The sequence below is a fragment of the Synchiropus splendidus genome, chromosome 6 (assembly GCF_027744825.2).
Source record: "Synchiropus splendidus isolate RoL2022-P1 chromosome 6, RoL_Sspl_1.0, whole genome shotgun sequence".
Classification (NCBI taxonomy): domain Eukaryota; kingdom Metazoa; phylum Chordata; class Actinopteri; order Syngnathiformes; family Callionymidae; genus Synchiropus; species Synchiropus splendidus.
In genome coordinates this window covers 4,382,730-4,403,830 of record NC_071339.1, presented here as the reverse complement: position 1 = coordinate 4,403,830, position 21,101 = coordinate 4,382,730, and the positions used below count along the sequence as shown (strand labels likewise).

Below are 21,101 nucleotides of genomic sequence, written 5' to 3'. Positions count from 1 at the left end.
GGAGCGGCGCGTGACGCCTGGACTTTCCCACGCAGACCAACAGCTGCGCATTGACCTCGTCTCGCTGCTCTTCTAACGAAGGCTGCGCCGAGTGTGGTGGCGGGATCCGACTCAGAAATATTAGCAGAACAAGCTGGAGGCGCCAATTATATCAGACACTGCTCGAAACATATTGTCCTACTAGTTCCAAAGTCATCAAGTGCATCAATGGTGTGGAGTGAGGTCCGCTCTTTCAACTTGAAGGAGCCTGGAGCAGCACCGGGGCATTTTTGGCGACCGAGTCGATTCCACGGTGTCATTAAACTGAACACTAAAATGAAACGTATAACGCGGATGGAGTGGGAATGTTGTCGCTCCTTTTCCGTGGGTCGAGCTAATGGGAGATAAGGAAGCAAGGATGCTCTTCCGAGTGCGTTTTCTGTAATTAATAACCAAAATAAGGCTGGTCGCAAGAAGAAGGACGAGCTAACGCCTCGCTCGTGAACGGTGCCACACTGGAGTTTCCTTTCTTTGTGCAACGGCGCCATCCAGGGGCGAGTTGGTGGAGTTGCAGATTTAAAGAAAATAGTTTTCTATTTGGGGTCGTCACTTCTGTCAACAAACACAGTACTTAGAAGTGATTCGCCACTTTAAAGAAATTAGAGTTTTTAATGTTTTTATAATAATAACAACAACAACAACTATTATTATTATTAATATGACATTGTTTTCCAGAAAATGCAATATGCAAATAAAAAATGTAAATACATACAACTAATTTGTGGACAGTAAAGCTAAAATATTTATTTTAAAATAAATGATGAGATATGTCATGGAAATGGTGTCTCTTAGAAGACAATGTGTTGCTACAGAAGACAATGACACAATCTTTTCTAAATCCAACACTTAGTCCTATGAGTGGATTTTCACTTAAAAGAATCAATCAAGATAGTCTTCCATTTAAATTGTGAATTTTTTTTTTACTTTAATTCAGAGCATTAGAAAAAAATGGATGATAAAAATAATGATAATAATAATTACATTTTAATGTCAAATGAAGAGGGTATAAATAGCGTAAATTTAAAGATGAAATTGTGAAATAGCCGACAGGTGTTTCTAAAAATGCACAAGCAAACAGTCGAACATGTCTGTAAACAAATAAATACTTTAATTTGCGACACCATCTCAGAGACTTTGGTCCAGACAGCTAGCATGGTGACAGGCGACACTTCTTTCCAAACAAGGCAGGAACAGAGTCAAACCATGGCATGAGGATGAGATGCAGCTGCAGGTGTGTCAGTTTCGTCACACGACTGCTCTGCTACTGTAACAGGACGCTGGGTTGCAGGTAGTGATGTGTTTTATTTGCATTGTAGCTTCGCTTTTCTGTCCCTCCAGGATTTCCCGAATCACTTGCTTTAAAACAAAATGTTACAGTAGATTGTAGAGTGATGAAGTAATTAACATGAACATTCATTCAGCAACTTCTTTTCGTTCTGACAAAAAGTCACTGACATCTCAGATGCAACCAGTCCCTCTACACACCTGATGATTCTCTCTCTCACACGCGTTACATGGGTCCACACAAGGTAGAATGACTAACTTCTGCTGCCGAGTTTGGAAATAATTTGCTTGCTTTGAGCGGCGCCAGCACAACAGTAGATTTAAGGGGTAATGCAGTTCATGTTGCAGGAAATTAAAAGCTTAAATCACAAAATCCTGGAGGGATTGAGCTAACTGAGCTAGGTTCTCTCAATACTGAAGAAAATAAATAGTGCCTCAATAAACATAACTTTGGTAAGAGCTATAAATACGGCTGGCTGCTCCGTCCCTTCTTCACTTCCACGCTTGCCAGTGAGCAGGAGGCGTCTCAGTCTGAGGAGTCGTACTCGTCAGACTCGGTCAGAGCCGGGTACGGACGCGGCTGGTCCAGGTTAACGTAGGTGACGTTCAGGCTGATGTAGTGCTCTCCCTCCAGACTGGAGATGATGGAGGAGACGGCCGACACCAGTGTGGCAAAGCTGGGCCTGAGCTCGGGGTCGGGGTCCCAACACTGGAGCATGATGTTGTACCTGTGGAGGGGAACCAGTCAGGGGCCACTGAACAACCTGCATTTCCCCTGCCATAACTCTCTTCGCCCACTAGGTGACGTACTCCAGACACTGGTAGACGAGGTCTTCTGAAACAGTGTCCACTAGACGGCGCTCTTGGTTTAAAACTGATGTAAGGGTTCATTCATGTCTAAAACAGGTGGCACCTGCAAATCAGGACACTGTTTCATGAAACCTCATCAACCCTTCAATACTGCGTCATGAAACTTCATCGACCCGTCACTGCCCGACACTTTGACCTCAGTCGGGCGATTAATGAGGACAACGCTTTTTTTTTTCATAGATTTGATGAGAATAATTTGTAGCAAAGCTTGAATATTCAGACTTCATTCAGTGAAAACAACCCAGCCATGAAACAAAACGTCCCTCAAGGATCCACAATATTAACTTTGTTTGAGAACTGCTTTGAATGGTTCATCTATTTCCTATGACTAGTTCTCCTGTTTACACAGACACACACATTAACTTTGCTAAAAAAAAAAAACAGGTAGTGGACAAGTAACAGTGTGTGAGTTGCACAAGTCACCGGACTCACAGAGGGTGTGGGCAGTACTGCGGCTGTGGCAGCCTGCGGCCCTTCAGCAGGTAGTGAGTCACGTCGTAGGGGTCCACCTCTGGGTAAGGGCTCGCCCCTCGGGTCAGCATCTCCCACATCAACACACCGAAAGACCACTGCGGGAGATCGCCGTGTCAGCAGGTGGGAAGAGTGATGTGTGTAGAATGTCTGGTGGCTCACCACGTCTGACTTGGAGGTGAATTTCTGCGTTTGTAGGCTCTCGATAGCCATCCACTTGACCGGCAGCTTGGCCTTGCGGTGGTCCTGAACGCTGTAGTACTCTTTATCGAACACGTCCCTGGCCATCCCAAAGTCTGCGACCTTCACGGTGTAAGACTCGTCAAGCCTGCAGACACAGGAAGTCTTCAAACTGCACGCCTCAACTCCGCACTCACTGTGACTCACATGCAGTTACGGGCTGCCAGATCTCGATGGACAAACTTCTTCTGAGCCAGGTATTCCATTCCCTTGGCGACCTGCAGTCCGAAGCCGATCAGGTCTTTGACGGTGGGGTTCTGTGTGAATCACGCGATGAGTATTGGGGAGGGGTTCGAACTCGGCGTCGATGGTCAAAAGGCTCTCACCCTCTTCTCACAGCGGATGAAGTGCCTCAGGTCTCCGTGTTTCATGTAGGGCAGCACCACTAGGGGGAGCCCTTCCTGTGGCAGCAGGATGCCCAGCAGGGACAGAACATTGGTGTGATGGAAGCCCTTCATGATGATTCCTTCCTTCAGGAACTGCTCCACCTCCTCCACATCCGTGATCCCTAGAACGCATTCAACAGCATTGAAATGAACAGATATTTGGAAAAAAACGATACAACTTTGATTTTACGCTCATGAAATATATCACAAGTCACCTGTCTTTGATCCCATGTATGAACCATATTGGTTGTCTCGCACTTTTTCCTTTTTCTGTCCTATTCATCTGGGGCACTCCCTCTGACACTTCCTCCCTCAGAGTCTCAAACCAAAGGTCATGAAACAACCAAACTACCAGCTAGTCCAGGTCACTGACTGTCCAAGTGACTGCAGTGAATAAGGGAACTGGATGAGCCTGCTACTGTATAAACTGGTGAAGAAGCAAGCACTTCTTAGCCCTGCTTATGTTTGCTCTGAATATCTGGATTTTTGCACACACCTGGACGACTCTTGTTCAACAAGTCGAAAAGCACAGACATGGCAAACAAAGAATGTTTGCGTTAAGTCGAATTTCTTGTTTCAAACGGCTCATTAAATGATTCAGTAGTTCCTTTTAAGATGCGCCTCTCAAATGGAACTGTGACTCACTGTTCAAGGACTTGACTGCACAGTGTATTTCTCTGTCGTTGTGGTCCGTGAAGTAGCCGTGGTAGACTGTTCCGAAGTGACCTGGAAGAGACGGTTTATTGTCAGAGTTGCGGCAGGTTCATGTTGGAAAAGGCTGTCGCTCACCTTTTCCTATGATGCGATGGCGCTGCACGATCAGCATCTCAGCAGGAATCAGAACGTCCTTCACTTCTTCTAGAAGCTCCAGTCTGAAGCTGGAGATGGAGATCTTCTCTGTGGGCATGAGAGGGGTGAGCGTGGCGTCCCTGTGTGGGGCAGCGAAACCCCTCCCTGAAAACACCACGGGTCCCACGAGGGGTGTCGGAGGACTCAAGGAGACTACTGGTGGAGAGACTGAGATGAGTGTTGTTGTGGAGGCGTGGGGGGTTTGAATGGTGTCACCTCGTCTGTAGTCCCCGGTAGGCGACATCTCCACGTTATTGGTCCTGGAGCGGGCAACACTGCGGGACAAGCGTGTCTCCACCATGGAGGCTAGAAAAATATTTCACAACGTTTCTAAATCATCAACAAAGAACACATGTCACTAGCCTGAGGATGTTCTAGTTGAGGGACTGAGCAAACACACGACAGATCAAAGTCCACCTCCACTACCTTTCTTTTTCTTTCTCAAGTGTTTCATGACGACGAAGGCCAGCACGGCTCCAGCCACCAGCGCGGCCAGAATGCCCAGGATGATCCCCACCATGTAGTGGTTGCTCACCCGCACCACCGTGCCGACGTTGTGCACCTGCCCGTTGATGGAGATCTGTCCATCAATAAACACAACACATGAGGATGAGACGTGCTGAAAGGAAAAAACAATGGCCGGTCCTCTGACAAGCTCACCTTCACAGGCAGCCCCTCGCTGGGAATGGTCATGTTTTTGGGGATCCTGCAGGTGATCTCATTATCCAGGACTTTGGCATCACAGTCCACTCCTGCCACAGTCATGATGATGGTCATACAGGAGCTGACCAGGTTGAGTTTCTGGTGCTGCGAGCAGAAGGGCAGGTGAAACATGAATGATGCGCAGGATTTGAGTCTCTGTGGTTCACATCACTCACATGCAGCGAGACTTCATCAAAGCCGGGATACAGACTCAACACATGGCCCTCCGTCTCAAAGGGGATGGGCTCCCCGTACGGGTGGTAGGAGAACTCCTTGTTCCAGAGTCCCACAGCTCCGTCCATGTCGAAAGAGAGCTCACCCTCCTCCGTCTCGTCTCTGCTGAACACTGGAGTGACACACTCCATCCGCGTTGACGAGGACCTGCCGATGCACTCCTGAAACACAGTTTGTGGTGACATGAAATGTGCACCGACACAGTAACACAGCTCTCTACCTTGGTCACAGCTTTCAAGTGGCTCTCGTTGGGCTTGAAGCGCACAATGGTGCGGTAAACAGAATCCAAGTTCTCTCCTTCGATGACAATTTTGGACCCCCTGGACAGCAAACAGAACACTGTTGCGCAGCCTGTGACGGTGCCAGATCCCACCGACGTGATCCACCTACCTATCGAAGCTACAGTCGGGGTGCACCGCTGTGATTTTGGGGTTTTCTTTGTAGTAAAACACCTTTGTGGTCAGGACCGGAGACTTGTCGATGAAGACGCTGAGGGGGACGTCCCTCACCTCTGAGATGGCCTGTGACAGACAGATGATGGAGGACACGTTCCCTTTTGGCCTGGTGACTCTACAGAAGAGACATGACTTTTTTTAAGTTCAATAATGACTCCTTGAGACACGATGACTCATGACTTCCAGACCTACACATGAGGATGGCGCATACTTTCCAAAGCCATCATGAGTCTTGACTCACGTTTAAACATGTTAAAGTATCCTTGCTGTTAACTCATCATCTATTGATCATCCAGCCTCTAGGCAGGCGGCCAGCTACAGACACCTTCATTAAAACACAGAACTGCACTCCCGCACCTCTTTATTGGACAGGGCACATAATTGAGCGTGACTCTTCTTGTGCTGCCGGCATCCAGGTGACGCCCCGTCACGGTGATGAGGGTTCCCCCGTCACGAGGCCCGTAGTTGGGCTGGATCTCCGTGATGTTGGGGATCTGCGACGGACACCGTTGTCAGCAAGCGTTTTGAACAAAGACATGATGATGAGTGTGACCTTCACCAGGAATGTGAACCCGGGCATTTCTGCTTTGCCATCAATGGAGTAGCGTCCTTCCACTTTTCCCTCGTGCACCTCCACCGTGACGTTGACTGGCTTCATGAGGTCTGTGTCACCAGAGCGGATCTTACACACCAAACTGAAGAGAAAAAAAACATCAACAAAGATGTTCAAAATGACCTACGTGTTTGAATATTCTATATTATTTTGAGAGATGATACACAAAAATAAAAACAACTGAGAAGATGTTCGCATAACTTACTGCGTGCTGTTGCTCTTGGCCTGAAGCACAGTGCAGGCCGTCGAGCCAATTCGAACCTGGTGGGTTCTGGATGTGATTGCGGGTCGTATGGGTGACTGGAACTCGAATCCACACACTGTCAGCTCTGTTTGACCATCAGGGGGAGCAGTCCGGGGAAAAAACTGCGTCAATAGACCAGAGTGTGTTGCACCAACTTCAAATGAAATGCATCGCGACATATTGAGACTTTAGGTTGAGAACAAACCTCACCCCTGTGATTCCTGGTGGGCAGGACTCGTTCTTCCAGGGACGGTCGCACTCACTCTCCCAGGAACACACTCCAGAGCACCACCCGCACCCCATGAACTTCGGAGCGGTCAGACAGGAGGCGCAGGTCATGAAGTGTTGGCAGCCGGGACCTCGCTGAGGAACCTGGATCATCTGAAGAGGCACAGAGTTAGAACACTGCTGCTGTAGCAAACAGACCCCAAGCTAGGTCTCTATATGAGCGCAGTGAAATTCTGCGTCTTTACATTTACTTTACAGCCATTATTTTTTCTTTTTCCTTTCTCTTGTCTGTACTGACCTTCAAACGGCATCATAATTGTTCCCAATTTCCTTTCAGTGGAGTGAATTGTGATGCTGATCGAAGTGAAAAACATTTCAGCTTGTGACTCAAATTTAAATTGATGCAAATCCATATTAAGCCATGAATATTACTACATTTAATGATTAAAATTTGATCACATTGAGCTCAGCCTCTGATGTTACAGACACAGATTAGACGTGCTTTATAACTCTCACAGGTATTAAACCTACCAATAAATCACAGCCTCTTATTAAGTGTATTGATCTCTGTTTTTATTGACTGAGGGTTTTCAGGGTCAGATGGCCAGTGCTCAGTCCTCAGGCGAGAGTCACTGGGTTATCAGTCTCACTTTAATCATTACTTCTAACACCTCACCAGTAGTGTGTTTGACCTGATCCTGCCACCACATAACCATCTCAACCACTGAACCTCTGTGTACCTTGTCTCCAATCACAAAGAGGAGATACTCTGAGTAAACAGCAGCGATGGGCGACACCCTCTGGTTCTCCACTAAGGAATAGTTGGCAAAAATAACCGGGCTGGATCTTGTCAACACAAGCTGGAACAGAGACAGAGGCAGGAGGGTGAGCACCACAGGAGAACAAATAATCAGAGCCTGAGGAGGTGTTGTATACCTGCAGCAGACGCCCTGTGGATGTGCCGATGTGCGCCACTGTCTTGTTCTCGATGGTTGTGACCAGCAGAGAGGTGAGCAGCACGTTGGTCATCTGCCTGTTGAACAGGTCCACTCTGTAGTACGGCTTGGAAACCATGGTGGGATGGTCTCTGCAGGTCGCGTTGTTTTCCATGCTCTGGACACAAGACAGAGCAAGATGGAAGATGAAGACATGGCCAGAGACTTGTCAGACCCAAATTATCAGAAGGCCTATCAGAAGTTCTGGTTTCCAGCAGCACTCATCACACAGTTTCCTCCCATAGTTTAAAAACAAACAGAGGTCAATCTGGGACTCTAAATGTCTGGAGCGTGTGTGATAGAGATGGGCAGTTCTGGGCGTCCCTTCATATGTACGTAGCTGGGATCAGAATAAAGGAATAAGCAGATGACAACATAGGTGAATCCACAACAGTGAGGCGCTGTTAGACGTGTGGGCGGCACCGTAGAGCAATGGTTAGCACTGTTTCCTCTCAGCAAGAAGGTTCAGGGTTCAGCTCTGGACCTTTCTGCATAGAGTTTGCGCGCTCTGCCTGTGCCTTCAGGGCGTTTCTCTGAGTACTCCAGTTTCCTCCCACAGCCCAAAGACATGCTCACTAGGTTAATTGCCTCTATGTGTGTGTGTGTGAATGGTGTGTGTGCCCTGCGATAGACTGTCCAGGGTGAAATCCTGCCTCTTGCCCAATGACCACTGGGATCTACTCAAGCAGTTCCCGCAACCCTATCCAGGACTAAGCCGTGGGAAACTGAGGATGTATGTATGCTCAAGTTTTCATATGGAGTGATGAGGAAGGACAAGAAAGAAGTATATCAGCGTGACGGCTCATGTGGAGAAGTTTGAAGACTAAGTTAGTTGAAGCAGATGGCTTGCACACATGGTGAGGAAACACGTCGGTTGAGGAATGTGGAAATGGAGATAATGTCTCAAACTCTCCCAGCACGATTCATGTGCAAAGTAAAAGAAGACGTGAAGAGGACAGGTGTGTGCAGGGACGATGATCACACTGTCAACTGTTGGGTAACACAATTTGTGTGGTAACTAACACAACATATGCAGTTTATTATTGTGTAAGACCATTATTACATGAATATGAAAATGGTTCCGGGTATTTGCTTTAAAGCTCAATCTGATCTTCAGTTAAGAAACGTGAAGCACATCAGATGATGGCTCAACAGCGCTTGTGTACACGTCCGACTTGCCTGGCACTCGATCGTGCGACATGCCAAGGCAACACAGTTTATGGTGACCTGTCATTTATACACAGACTTTAGCAGCATTTTGCCGCGCCCACACCGTATGATAATCTTTATTGAGCGGTTGTAAATGTTGTTCCGCATTTCCAAAACAGCAAACACAATAGATGGATGCTTCTGAATGCAACATTTCTGTTGTGTAGTGCTTGAATAAAAATATATAATTTTAGCAAGAATAGAAAAATACATTTTACAATTTGAATGATATACAACATATCTTTCAGTGCATATATTCCACCTCAAATAAACAGTAATGACCAGAGAAATAAGGAAAGAGTTGGACTGGATCCCACACATTTCCTGAATGGAACAAAACATTTTTGTTGGAGTTTCTATGATTTCAAAATAAAATCCTCTTTCCTGTAATTATTGGTGCTAGTTTAGGTCACACCTGGATCACAAAGAAAAAAAAGTGACGCATCATTGCTTTTTATTGTTGCTGGGGGTTTTTTCAAAGGTTTAGCAAGAGGCACTTTCAGGGTCACAATTTCACTGTTAATAAAAGCCAACAGTCAGGACTTCATTAGGCATCCATTTTAAGTAAACTATTTTGGGAAAAGAGCACTGGATGTCCAGACAACATCCACATACACGGTTGTGAGAGATTTCTATCAGAAGAACATACGCTTCCCATGTGATTTATGGCTACTATCCACGAGTCTGTCATTGGAAGTGAAGTCATATCATTAGTGTCCTTATAAGGGAACAAGATAATATCAGATATGCAGGGTCAAATGCTTTTTAAATGGAAAAAACACCACAGAAAACACTACTACGTTACATACCCCTGTTGGAAAAGGGGAGAGGATGATATCTAAAGACAAAGAATAAATAAAGGGAATTATGAGAGTTCTTCATTTTCATACTTTTAATAGTAAAGTACATTCACTTATTCTCTCCTTCTGTCCAACTCTGCATTTACCATAGAAATGTTTTTGTATTTTTTTGTTTGTTTTTTGTGCCTGTTCTTTTTTCATCAATTTCATTTTGTCTCCATTACTTAATTTTTTAATTATTTATCAAGGTTTTTTTTTGTTTGTTTTTTTGTGGTTTTAACACTTCATTCTAGGTGAATCCTAGTGATGGCTAGATGGTATTATGAAACAGTATTGCAGCGCTGATACATATGAAACATGATGCAGTGCAACATGTGACATACAGTATTTTACCTCTGAAAGGGACACTGTTACATTTTGTGTTGTCTCCCTCCTTCTCTCATCCCTCCTCCAGTGTTCCTAAATGACTTGACATGGTCTCCATGTAAATATCCTGAGCAAAGACGTCAGTATCTTTGACATCTACTTCCTCGGCCCAAATTGGAAGGCCGACGACCCCCTCATATCTGTCAGCTAAATATAAAACTCTATCAAAACACAAACACAGGAAACATCTTTAGATTACAAGATATTGTCGAAGAATGAAGGATTTTTGCTGAGAAAGAAAAAGACAAACTAATACTTATGTGCAGCAGCCGAAAGGTTTTACTTTCATATTCACACTGACATCAAAGTTGTTCATTCTGCCCTCTCATGTGTTACTGCAGGAATGTACATGATTGCACAACCACATACTGGAACCTCACCGACCAACATTACATGGAACCACAAACATGCAATCCAGCTATTACATATTCTCCCTCACTCCACATTGTGAACTAAACTGTTTGTGTTTATAGATTATTGTGTTCTCATGTTCACACTGCGAGCTGGAGGATGTCACCTCACACACCTCAATATTATACTGTGCCAGAAAATATGGAGTTGATTTGTTGTGTAGGAATTAAATATGCACACACCTTGATCCACACCTTGTTATTCGCCACTATATAGTATATGTAGGAAATATAGTATAGTTCAGGCGCCACCCTTGACATCAACCGCTCCCTGTCTTGACAACGTCTCCCGCGAAGTACCATTTTTTTAATTGTTTTTTTAAAACAACTGCAACAGTTGTTGGTGCATGTCTTCCTCAGTAGCGTCCATTACCTGTGCGACAAACAACTTGCAGGACTCAGGTGCTCTCTCACTCACAATTCAACCGCAAAATCAAACTGACTAACACAATGTTCTACGGAGCAAAAAGCTGGATGAGTGCTCATTCTTCTTTGCCAGAAGATACAGCGCTACTAACAGGAGTGGCATGTGCACAACATTGGCACACTAGAAGTGCTCTAGAACGTCGTTATTGTGTTATTACTCTTTAATTTATTGCTGTATTTGTATGTTAGGTTACAGGGCTTACATTGGAACACTGTCCCCATCCTCACCCAAGTCTCCGCTCCACTCAAACCGATAGTCTACTCAGTCAAATAGTTTGAATCACAGTCTTCTTTTCATAACAAAAGACGACCATTTAAAAGTCAGTCATGGTTTTCGACGAACTCAACTCAATTGTTTTTGGACAACACACCATGAAACCAAACCATGGGCAGGTTCTTGGTAACATCATTATTGTGGCTCAAACTCACCTCATGTGGACAGCTCTCACAGGACTGGAAGTGGCAGAGTCCTCTGGACAGCTGCTCCGGGCCAGACTCGCAGCAGTCGTCCACGCCGTCACTGATCGCCTTGTTCACGTTGTTCATGGGGAAGGCACACATTGCAGAGTCATGCTCCGTCACCCCATCATCGCCGGTCACAGCGAATACACCGTAAAGAATGTCATCCTCTTCCTCAGCTCCCAACTCATCTGCCAGCTCCCGTCCTGCCTTGCCAAAGTGGGCTGCCTGGACCACGTTGTACACAACATCTTTATAGGGTTCACTGGCGACGTTCCTCTTCCTGCGTTTGGGTTCGAATCGACACTCAAGGATCACCTCTCGGTACCGCTTCATCTCCCATTCGTTGCGGGGAAGACGACCCAGACGAGTTTGAAACGGCGAAGAGTTCTGATCAGGACTTTCTCTTTGAACCGAAAGGAAGTAGACAAACTCCTGAGTGAAGAAGCTATAGACGTATTCTATATGGTATGTTCTTCGCAGGCTTGGACGGACCGTCAGGCCCCGAACATCGCTGTAGAACCCATCTTCTGTTGCCAGTGGGCGCCGGACAGATATGGACTTTCTACCGTACCGGTGAGTCACACTGTCATTCACTGTGGCGGCAACAAAGAAGTAGACAGTCTGCCCCTCTTCCACCATGGTGACCTTGGTACCGAGACCACTGGCCACACAGTCAGGACAGTAGGCAGCCGAGTTTGAATCCTTCCTGAATAAACACTTGGAGAGAGAAGGAGGCTCTCCATCGGGGTTGAGTTGGTGAAAATAGCACACACCATGCTGAGAACTCCCACATGAATATAAATACATAAAGAGATTATCCAGCAGCAGGACCTGATTGTTGGTGTCCTCCAGGAAGTTGGGATCCTTGTCAATTTGACACAAGTCGCATATTTCACACTCCGGACTTCCCACCGGCCCAGTTTTGAGCTCCCAAACCTTCTCCAAGCTCCTGTTGACGGCTTCAATCACATTTTGAGAGGCGACATACACCTCCTGGTACAACGTGTTGTTGACAATGTTTTGGATCGGGCCCCGCGCCTGGAAGAAGGGCATCGTGTAGACCACGGAGTAGTTGACGGGGTTGGGGGTGAGTGAGGGACAGTTGGCTGAGGCAAAGGCCAGTAAAGTCTGGAGCCAGACACATGTCCCCCACTGCCTGGTCCAGCAGACCATTTCCGCTCCGGGCTTCAGAGAGCGATGAGAGCAGTGACGTCTGGTTACCTTAAGGTTCGACGTCGAGATAAAAGCATCCTTAAAACAGCTGCAGACTCCTGAAAACCAAAGGGCAGGTTTAAGTTCTCATCTCCGTTTTACAAACGAAACAACTCGCTCGTGAATCCAGACTCAGTAGGTGGCACCTGCCTACATCCGAGGAGTAACCTTTCCTTAATGACATTTCTTTGAAGACACAAGCTTTCAGTGACTCACAGCAAACAGTGACAGGAAGTGTCGCGTTCATCGCCCGGGCCATCTCTGTCTGCAGCGTTCAGGATATTTGAAATGTGTCACAGCAGGTCAGTAATCTCTGGCTGGACATGTTTATTCTGTTAAATGTCTCATTTTCTCCTGGCCACACATGAGTCATACCTGTTGATGAATGACGACAGCCGGCGTCACGCAGGCTTAATGGAATATAATGCATGAAGTGTATCTAATAAAAAGCGGAAGGCGCCATCTTGATCCGTCTCTAAATAGCAGCTAACTGAATTAAGATTTGTTTGGATCGTGGAGGCTTGCTGGGTGGATCATTAACTTGGCACATCGCAGACAGGCTGTTGTCATGACCCCTGGTCCCTCTACTTTGCATTCCTGTCACAGCCACTACGTGCCTTGCAGGGGGAAAGGTGTCCACGGGCTGGTGGTCAAGAGGCCTGCACTGCCCCTGTGTGTCCCATGTGAGAGAGTGTCACTGAATTTCTTCATCTCTATTTCGCTATTATTTATCGACACTGGAGGATGACATTGGAACAACCACTGACTTCCCTTTCAATGGTCAGCCACATGGAATATTCAAGCTGGAACGATCAAGTGTCATGGGTCATTAATAATTCATAGAATTCCACTGATGTGTTACAATTTAACAGGCAGGTCCATGTGAAAGTGGCTCGGAGTTTAAATGCGAATCAGACATGGGTCTACATAGTAATGGCACAGATTAGCTGCTCATGGTTAATAAAACAAATGGTGGAAAATGTGTTTCCATCCATTACGCTATTTGGAGACCCACGCGTTGGTTGGAGTGGCCTTGCTTTGAGACAAGTTGAGTGAGTTTCATAACAGCTTTACACTGTGGCCGTGTGTCAAACGTGAAGTTTCATATCTTTTTGAGGAAATATATGAACAAACCAAAAGGCGCCATTCACTTTTAACAAGCTATTTGGCTCAAATCGGTTTTTGGTCAGCGGCATGAGCACCAGTCGATACTCATAGTCCCAAAGGGAAGTCAGAGGGTGGAACATCCCTTAATATTCCATGTGATTGTTCCCAAAGGATTCTGTATTGATTTAAGCACAGCGGAACATGAGTCTGCTCAGGAATAAGCAAATGGTTTGTCCCTTAAATTGTGCCTTTTTAGCTTATGAAAGATAAAAAAAAAATGTAAACATTTTGAAAAAAAAGACATGTACACAGAAAGCCACTGCAAACAAGAAAACAAAATGAGAATTGATAATGGCATTTAAATGAATTGTGATATTAAATGTTTCCAGATTTATATTTTTAGGACTGAGCTCACTATTCCATGATGGGAAATCATCATAAATCACACCTGTAAATAGGTATTTTTATGAGCGCGGCAGCACATTACAGGAGCAGTCATCATTCCAGTCAGGTGACACCATCATAAATCACACCAAATTAAACATTCTGCAATCCACAAACAAGCAGCTGCATCAAACCAGGGAAGCTAGAGGCTAGAAAAACACACGGAACTACAGAAACACCCGTTCAATGAGTGACTTTGTGGAAGTCATGGATGATGCTATTTTTATGAGTCAGAATCCTGTTTTAATAAATATTACAAAGACTTACTTAGTAGCAAAGAATTGGAGGCGGTTTTTAAAGCTGCTGTTACATTTCTCAGACGTGATCTTACCTGCGCAGGTGAGTCCGCGTCACTCTCTTTGTTTACAAGGGGTGTACCACTCAGTTTTAGAGGCGATTGAAATAAAGCAACACGGAGCCAATGGAGCGAACGGTGCCCACTGACTCCCCGCGCACGGAGCGTTATCTTCGGCTTGAAGGTGGAGAGAGAAGACTCTCGGTGTGGCGCGCGTGTGTCGCAGCAAGCTCCTCCCCTCGCCGACTTCAACGCACCACAGTTGTTATTACAGTTAGCGAAACTACAGGGCGAATATTAACGTGCCAAAATTCAGCATGTGTCGTTTCAGCGTCGGCTCCGCTGGCTGGCTACTGTTTGCGCAACAAGCCAGTGTTTAGGGCTCATTCATGCTGGTCACCTAAATATCACCCGGAGGTGTTTCATCAACACTGTAAACCAATGTACAGTCCAAATATTAAATGGTCAATAACTAGAACATTAACATGCTTATCGTTTTCCACTGAGTTGACTTCTGAACAAGCAAATGCACAAATGGTAGTAGTCGTTGGAGTAGTAGTATTAAATGTTACATTTATCATTTATCTCCTTTTGATCAAACTATGTCTTTTTCAACTTTCCTCTTTTGGAAAACATGGACATGAATTCAACTCTATAATACTACAAATACTTCCATATATATATATATATATATATATATATATATATATATATATATATATATATATATATATATATATATATATATATATAATTTTTATTTTTTTCTTTTTTTTTTTTTTTTTTTTAATGCTGTCATGGTTTTCCAGTTGTCTTGTTGAGTAATTTGGGCTTTAAAGGATTCACAGAGGAGGGAGCGCTACAGTTGGGAGGACTGACTCGAGTACAAGGTCTTTGTATGTGTAGTTTTACTTCAGGCACATGAATGTTTACATATGATCATGAGTCCTGAAACCACGGCACTTTGATCATTTTGAAATAAGAGGAAATCAACTCACTGAAATCCTTACTCTTTAAGTTAGATGTCAAAAATGGAACAAAGTTACTTGAATTTCTTTGGCCGTCCAGCTGATATGAGATAACAAAAAGGTTTATGGAATCACGCACCAATCCTTAAATGTTGATCATTATTAAATTACATTTTAAGGACTGGTATGAGAATTTATCAGACAAGAAGAACAGGTGTTATTGAAAACATTTTATTTCATTGCTTGACGCAGCAGTCATTAGAGGCACCATAGTTGTGCTCAGGCTCGATTTGGCTTTTGAAGCAATTTTCAGTATAAATTAACAGCTGTCTGGAGGCTGCAGGATCAAATATGATTGCACTTTTTGACATTTTGATAAACTAACTGAACAAATTACCTAGTGAAAATACTCTTATTCTTAATCTTAAAAATTAAACAAAGAAGAAGAAGAAGCGCTGAAACACAGTGGCATGTTACACTGTGCATATTTTGGTGAGAAAAACTTCTTTTCAGAAGTAAAAAATGCATTAAAGTTACGGCACATGATATTTATGAGTCACTTATTTGGTTGGCATTTCGAAACATGATAGCTCAAATGAAACTATTAAATTAAGAGATTGATATAGATTATATAATTAATAATAAAACAAATACAAATAACTGAAACATAAAGGTCATTCACAAGTTTAAAATGAGAATTGTGAATTCCTCCACTAGCACCATCAGACACTCCCAGAATTGTATAGCTGAGTTTTTATAACATGGAGTTTGTTTTATCAATGAAAATGTTCTATCTAAAAAGATAAAAGATCCAGTATGTATGAGCGTCTTTAAGTTATTAAAAAGCCTGCCGTGTGTTTGTTTTAGAAAATCCCATGTCTATTTTTGACTCATGCTGATGAACGATGATGCACTAGTTTTGCACTGATGATACATGCGCACTGATGTAACACCTGAACTCATCTTATTTCTATCAAATATTGATCGAGAAATCTTTGTTTTTGCTAGAAAACAAAACAAGGCACAATCAATAGCAATGATTTCAATTTGGTTGAAAATGAATTTCTATAAAAAGGTACTTGATAAGGGACCGATTCAAAGCAGTCTAAAAAAGATGATCTGCGACACCAGGCGGAGTGTGACATGGTTTAAAACGGCATATGCAGTCAGTTGTTTAGCAGCTCATTGATCCAGTGTTTGTTTGAGCTCAGCAGTTGTAGGAGCAGCAAAAACTCAGTAGGTCAGTGGGCTGAGGATGAAGAGACGATCTTCCTCTTTCCTGATCCACTTCAGCAGTTTGTTGACGGATGAAACTGCCAAAGCTTTTGTCCCCAGGGGGCTGAAGCAGAGGTACAGCTCAAAGCCACTCGTCATCTGCAAAAAGATCCAAGATTTGTAGTCAGTATATGATGTTTTCTCACTATGTTTTAATAGAGTATAAAGACAGTAAGAGCTCCCAGGTGTTGCTTACCCATGCCATCATGTTCTCTCGTTCTCCACAGCGATAGAAGGTGCGTAGTGGTCTGGTTGGATGATGGAGGCAGCTATGGAGGTTCTGGTACAAACCCAAGAGTCGTTCCTGCTCCTCATCTGACTCATACATCAAAGGAAACTCCGGGCTAAGTGAGGTGGGAAGAAGTTAAAGTCATGCAACAGAATCTGCTGAAGCAGAAGTGCTTCATTCGCCTACCTGGTGTACAAGCCAGAGCTCTTTGATTTGTAAAGAAAGTGCCGGAGCTCTGGAATCCCAACTTGATCTACAGAATAGCTGGGGCATTTTAGCGCCTCCTTCAGAGTCTGGTAGGCACTGCGCTTGCTCAGTCTCTCCAAGAACTTCTGTTTGCAGTCGGACATGTTAAAAAAGTCCTCTCGATCGGTGGAGACGAGGATCAGGCAGAGCTCTGACGCAGGCTCCAAGTAGGAAATGTGAGCATGGAAGAATCCTGCAGTGTTGAACTTGGGCAGACAGATGGGCGTCCAGCCTTCTCCTTCCCGGAATGATGATGAAGAACCAACAAGGTTGAAGACCAAATGCAAATCGATGTGATGCAAGAACTGGTCCTTTTTGCGCACCAGGGACACCAAACGGTCTCCGGCCAGCAGAATTGAGAACACCAAGTTTTTGGACTTGGCAGCTTGCAAGCTGGAGGAGACCACATCTCTGGCAGAGCTGGCCACAGGCAGGCAGGTGACAGCACTGAGCAACAAACCCGGATCTCGGTCCAGACGATGCAGGAGGTTATCTGTGAGGTACTCGGAGCCGGCCAGGAGACGCCGTAGGTCGTAGTTCTGTTTGTGCTGGAAGATGTGATTGAGCTGGGTGAGAGTGAGCAGGCTGACAATCTGGTAGTAGATGTACTGCAGCTCACGCAGGAGCTCCTTCTCTGACTGGCAAGTGTGAGACACGCCCACCAGAACCAGTGGGCTTCTGGTCAGGAACACCACTTTGCACCCGTCTAGAAAAACAAGAAGCACATTTCATTCATTTGACATTTACCTCAAACTATTCACATTTCAAATGCAAGGTACTCATTTCATGCAAATTCTAAACACAATTTAAGTGATGTCTGTTTCCAAAATGTACATTAATTTTACTGATAGATTTTCTTTACTTGTGCTGGACTTGATGTCAGAAAAACAAAGTACATAAATTAAATACATATTTGCCACTGTTTACAGCATTGTTTGAATTAGTACATGTTGAAGAAATTATTTTATGTAAATCTCTATCGGTGATAACAAAAAACGAATGTCAAATTATTGTGAGTTGGTCATACGCAGCTAAATTAAACTCTTTCTGCTGTAATAATTAAACTTTATTACCTGAAACACCAATAAAGAATTGTTTTATCTTATCATCTATGTCAAAGTGCATTTATTATAGAGTTTTTTCTATTCTAATCATCCGGTTGAACAACTGTTTTATTACCATTGGTCGTGTTAATATCTGATGAAGTTATACGTTGACTGCCATAATAATGCAATTCCTCCATATTTTTCAATAATTCATGCTCTCACTGTGCCTTTCGTATGGCGTAGAATAAATTTTTAATAAATTTAAAAATAACAAGCGCTCATGACATTTTTTTAAAAAGCTAATACTTTACTGCCACCGTGTGGACATATATGTATGTACAGCATCGCGTGTCCAGATGGAGATCTATTCTCACCTGCATGGATGGAGCGGATGATGTTCTTCTCAGCCTCCACAAAGGACACAAGAGCCATCATCACACCCATGGTGCTAGAAAGAGCCTCCTCTGTGCCATAGCGGGAATAGATGGGCTTCCCGGCCTCGCTCAGGACAAACATGTGCTTCTTATGACTCCTCCACGCCTCGCTGGAAATGTCTTCATCCTTAGCCTTGATGTCAGGTGAAATGTTGTTGGCATGCTGTTCTTCAACTTCTTGGTCCAGCACCAAAACTTGGAGCTTCTCCTCACACTCTTCAACCTGGCTTGACCCTGGTTCTTCGCGTACCTCCTCATCAGTCTCAGCAGTCAAATCCTCAAAGGACTGGGAATGGACAAAAATTGCACTCTGCTGTCCAGCGCCTGTGAGTTGGATAGTTATTGGGTTTTTAATTTCAAGGCATTAACGACAGCTTTATTTATTTTAAGATGTGAACAAACAAAACCTGCGATAGGGCCAATATATATAGGAGGTAAGGGGCATGACTTTTTCTCCTGCTACCTTCACATCACATCTGCTGGAGGTCAGCACAGTCATTAGACGAGTCAAAGTATTCATTCATGGTGTCTATTTAAAATGACCAGAGAGAAGGCTGCAACAAGCAGGAATGCAGTGAATATGCATGACCTTTCTAAAGGTCTGAGGCAAGACGAATCAATTGGCAGTCATCGATCCGCAGAGAAGCTTCACACAGCCATAAGATAAAAGTTCAACAATTCCAGAGCAACAATCGTTGCTAAGCTTGTCGTTGTTAAGCTATTCATTGGAGTGAAGGTGGTTCAAAACACAGGTTTCATTCAGCAGACTGGGCAAATGAAGTGCACGTGGATCCAGCTTATTTTATTAAGTCCCGCTGCAGATGAATGCCAACAATTTAAAATGATTTTCTGACTCCACATGACTGTTAATCATCAAACCTTTTTAGGTCTTCTTCTCTCACAGTTCTATCCTCTGCATGCTTCAACTCATCTGTCTAAAAGACAAGCCCAAACTCATTCGCTCACTTCTGCCTTACAGCAATCACACCCATCAAACGCACATCATTTAAAAAAAAAAAAAAAACAGGTTGTTTTACCTTAATCGAATAAACACACAGCACAAGTCAGTTCCCAAATATTGACAGTCTGTCCAACAGTAGAGAACCAGCCACGCAGGTCTTGTTTCACATTGCCATTGCTGGAGATTAATGTTTGCAAAGTCCCCTTGTTTTGACTTAATCCTGACTGGCGAACATTAAATGCCTTCTTTTACTAGCTCACCTGGTTCCGTTCCTTCCACGAGACCAGGCGTTGGACTCTCGGATCTCTCAGAGCGAAGTCGCTCCACGACAGAGAGAGACGCAGCGTCCCAGGCCACGGCGGCCCTCTGGGAGTCTCCCTCCATCCTGCTGCAGAAGGTTGGGGGTCACAGACCTGGCCAAAACGCAGACACAAGTCAGAGCTAGGACTCAACACAACACAAGCGAGTCGCGCTTGGAGCCAAACAGACAAACAACAAGCATTTCGTGGTACGCAAAGTCGCGTATCCAGAAGGTTATCCGACATTTGCCGCACAAAACAGGCCTCGCTTCGATTCGAGCTGGGGAAACAAACACACACACACACACACAACGCTGCTCGTGCTTCTCATCACAGAGGTCGGATCTGCTGATGCACAACTTGAAGTCGCCGGCACAACTTTGTCCGGCACAACTTTGTCAGACACACGCCGACACCGGTGATACGGACCTCATGCAAACAACACACACCTCTCACTTCACACTTTGTTTATTACCTTTCATCTCCGGGGAACGGGAAGCAAGCCCTCGATCATAATAGTTTAAGTGAGAAGAATAGCAAAAGAGGAAACACTTCTTCCTCCTGTCAAAGTGCAGCGCTCGCGAGCGGAAGTGTGTGTGGGACATAAGCTCTGTTTCCGGTGTTCGAAAATATCATATAAATGGGATAGGTTTTAATTAATATTTCTTTAAATAAAATACATAATGTTTACACCGACCGTGCTTAAGGTTTAAGGGAATATAGGCATTTAAAAGTTTATGCACTGGAACTGCTGTCGCAAGAAGTGACGCAACTAGCTTCGCTCTTAAAGGGACAGTGCTTTTTCTGTCGGCTTCTATATCACTAACAGCGTTGTTTAAAAAACATGATTACTGCCCTTATTTTAATATCCTTTCACTATACTACAATCTTAAGTATTTGTAACGGTATTTACCTTTTCTATATTGTCATTAGAATGTGGTCTTCGTGCATGATGATTACAGGAATTGTATGTTTTTCTCAAGCTGATAGTAGTCTCGCAACATATTTTCAAGTTTGTTTTTTTCCTTCACATTTTTATATTCAAAGATATTACAATCATATATCAAAGCATTAAAATCATGGTCCTGAAAATTCCATGGATTGACACACTCAATATCTACAGGTTGGAGGCACAATCAAATCGATTCAACTTAGTGGTGAAACAAATGCAAAGATGAATAGTTCAGTTCAGGGTTAAGTCTGCCTTGAATTCAGTCTTGTCCATATCATCAGACAGCCTCA

General features: G+C 44.2%; 2 protein-coding genes across 3 annotated transcripts; both read right to left on the bottom strand.

Annotated features, from left to right (window-relative positions):
* Nucleotides 1-1,202: 1,202 nt before the first annotated feature.
* Nucleotides 1,203-14,578, bottom strand: mst1rb (macrophage stimulating 1 receptor b). Of its 2 annotated transcripts, XM_053868154.1 has the most exons (21): nucleotides 14,438-14,578; nucleotides 11,311-12,614; nucleotides 7,552-7,728; nucleotides 7,356-7,475; nucleotides 6,598-6,768; nucleotides 6,349-6,509; nucleotides 6,090-6,225; nucleotides 5,888-6,024; nucleotides 5,466-5,645; nucleotides 5,296-5,395; nucleotides 5,018-5,236; nucleotides 4,800-4,946; nucleotides 4,566-4,719; nucleotides 4,356-4,445; nucleotides 4,080-4,295; nucleotides 3,936-4,016; nucleotides 3,231-3,412; nucleotides 3,052-3,161; nucleotides 2,827-2,992; nucleotides 2,626-2,762; nucleotides 1,203-2,051 (listed from the first exon to the last, which is right to left on the bottom strand). In XM_053868154.1, exons 2-21 carry the CDS (start codon nucleotides 12,514-12,516, stop codon nucleotides 1,850-1,852), a joined length of 4,092 nt encoding a protein of 1,363 aa, XP_053724129.1. In that variant the 5' UTR covers nucleotides 12,517-12,614; nucleotides 14,438-14,578; the 3' UTR covers nucleotides 1,203-1,849. The 2 variants fall into 2 exon arrangements, with proteins under 2 accessions (XP_053724129.1, XP_053724128.1); XM_053868153.1 differs by having other exon boundaries at nucleotides 4,080-4,445.
* A 1,054-nt stretch (nucleotides 14,579-15,632) lies between these two features.
* Nucleotides 15,633-20,448, bottom strand: mon1a (MON1 secretory trafficking family member A). Its single transcript, XM_053868475.1, has 6 exons — nucleotides 20,335-20,448; nucleotides 19,821-19,973; nucleotides 18,540-18,923; nucleotides 17,060-17,825; nucleotides 16,841-16,988; nucleotides 15,633-16,743 (listed from the first exon to the last, which is right to left on the bottom strand). The coding sequence occupies exons 2-6, from the start codon at nucleotides 19,942-19,944 to the stop codon at nucleotides 16,603-16,605; spliced, it is 1,563 nt and encodes a 520-aa protein (XP_053724450.1). The 5' UTR covers nucleotides 19,945-19,973; nucleotides 20,335-20,448; the 3' UTR covers nucleotides 15,633-16,602.
* Nucleotides 20,449-21,101: the final 653 nt, after the last annotated feature.

What these genes read in the sequence shown, in the direction of transcription:
- mst1rb (XM_053868153.1), bottom strand. Translation starts at nt 12,516, where the DNA reads ATGGTCTGCTGGACCAGGCAGTGGGGGACATGTGTCTGGCTCCAGACT. An exon ending in GCCCACCAGGAATCACAGGG is followed by an intron (nt 6,510 to 6,597) that starts GTGAGGTTTGTT and finishes CTATTGACGCAG; the next exon opens with TTTTTTCCCCGGACTGCTCC. An exon ending in CAGTACTGCCCACACCCTCT is followed by an intron (nt 2,052 to 2,625) that starts GTGAGTCCGGTG and finishes TCCCCTCCACAG; the next exon opens with GTACAACATCATGCTCCAGT.
- mon1a (XM_053868475.1), bottom strand. Translation starts at nt 19,944, where the DNA reads ATGGAGGGAGACTCCCAGAGGGCCGCCGTGGCCTGGGACGCTGCGTCT. An exon ending in CGTGGAAGGAACGGAACCAG is followed by an intron (nt 18,924 to 19,820) that starts GTGAGCTAGTAA and finishes TCCAACTCACAG; the next exon opens with GCGCTGGACAGCAGAGTGCA. An exon ending in CATCCGCTCCATCCATGCAG is followed by an intron (nt 17,826 to 18,539) that starts GTGAGAATAGAT and finishes TTGTTTTTCTAG; the next exon opens with ACGGGTGCAAAGTGGTGTTC.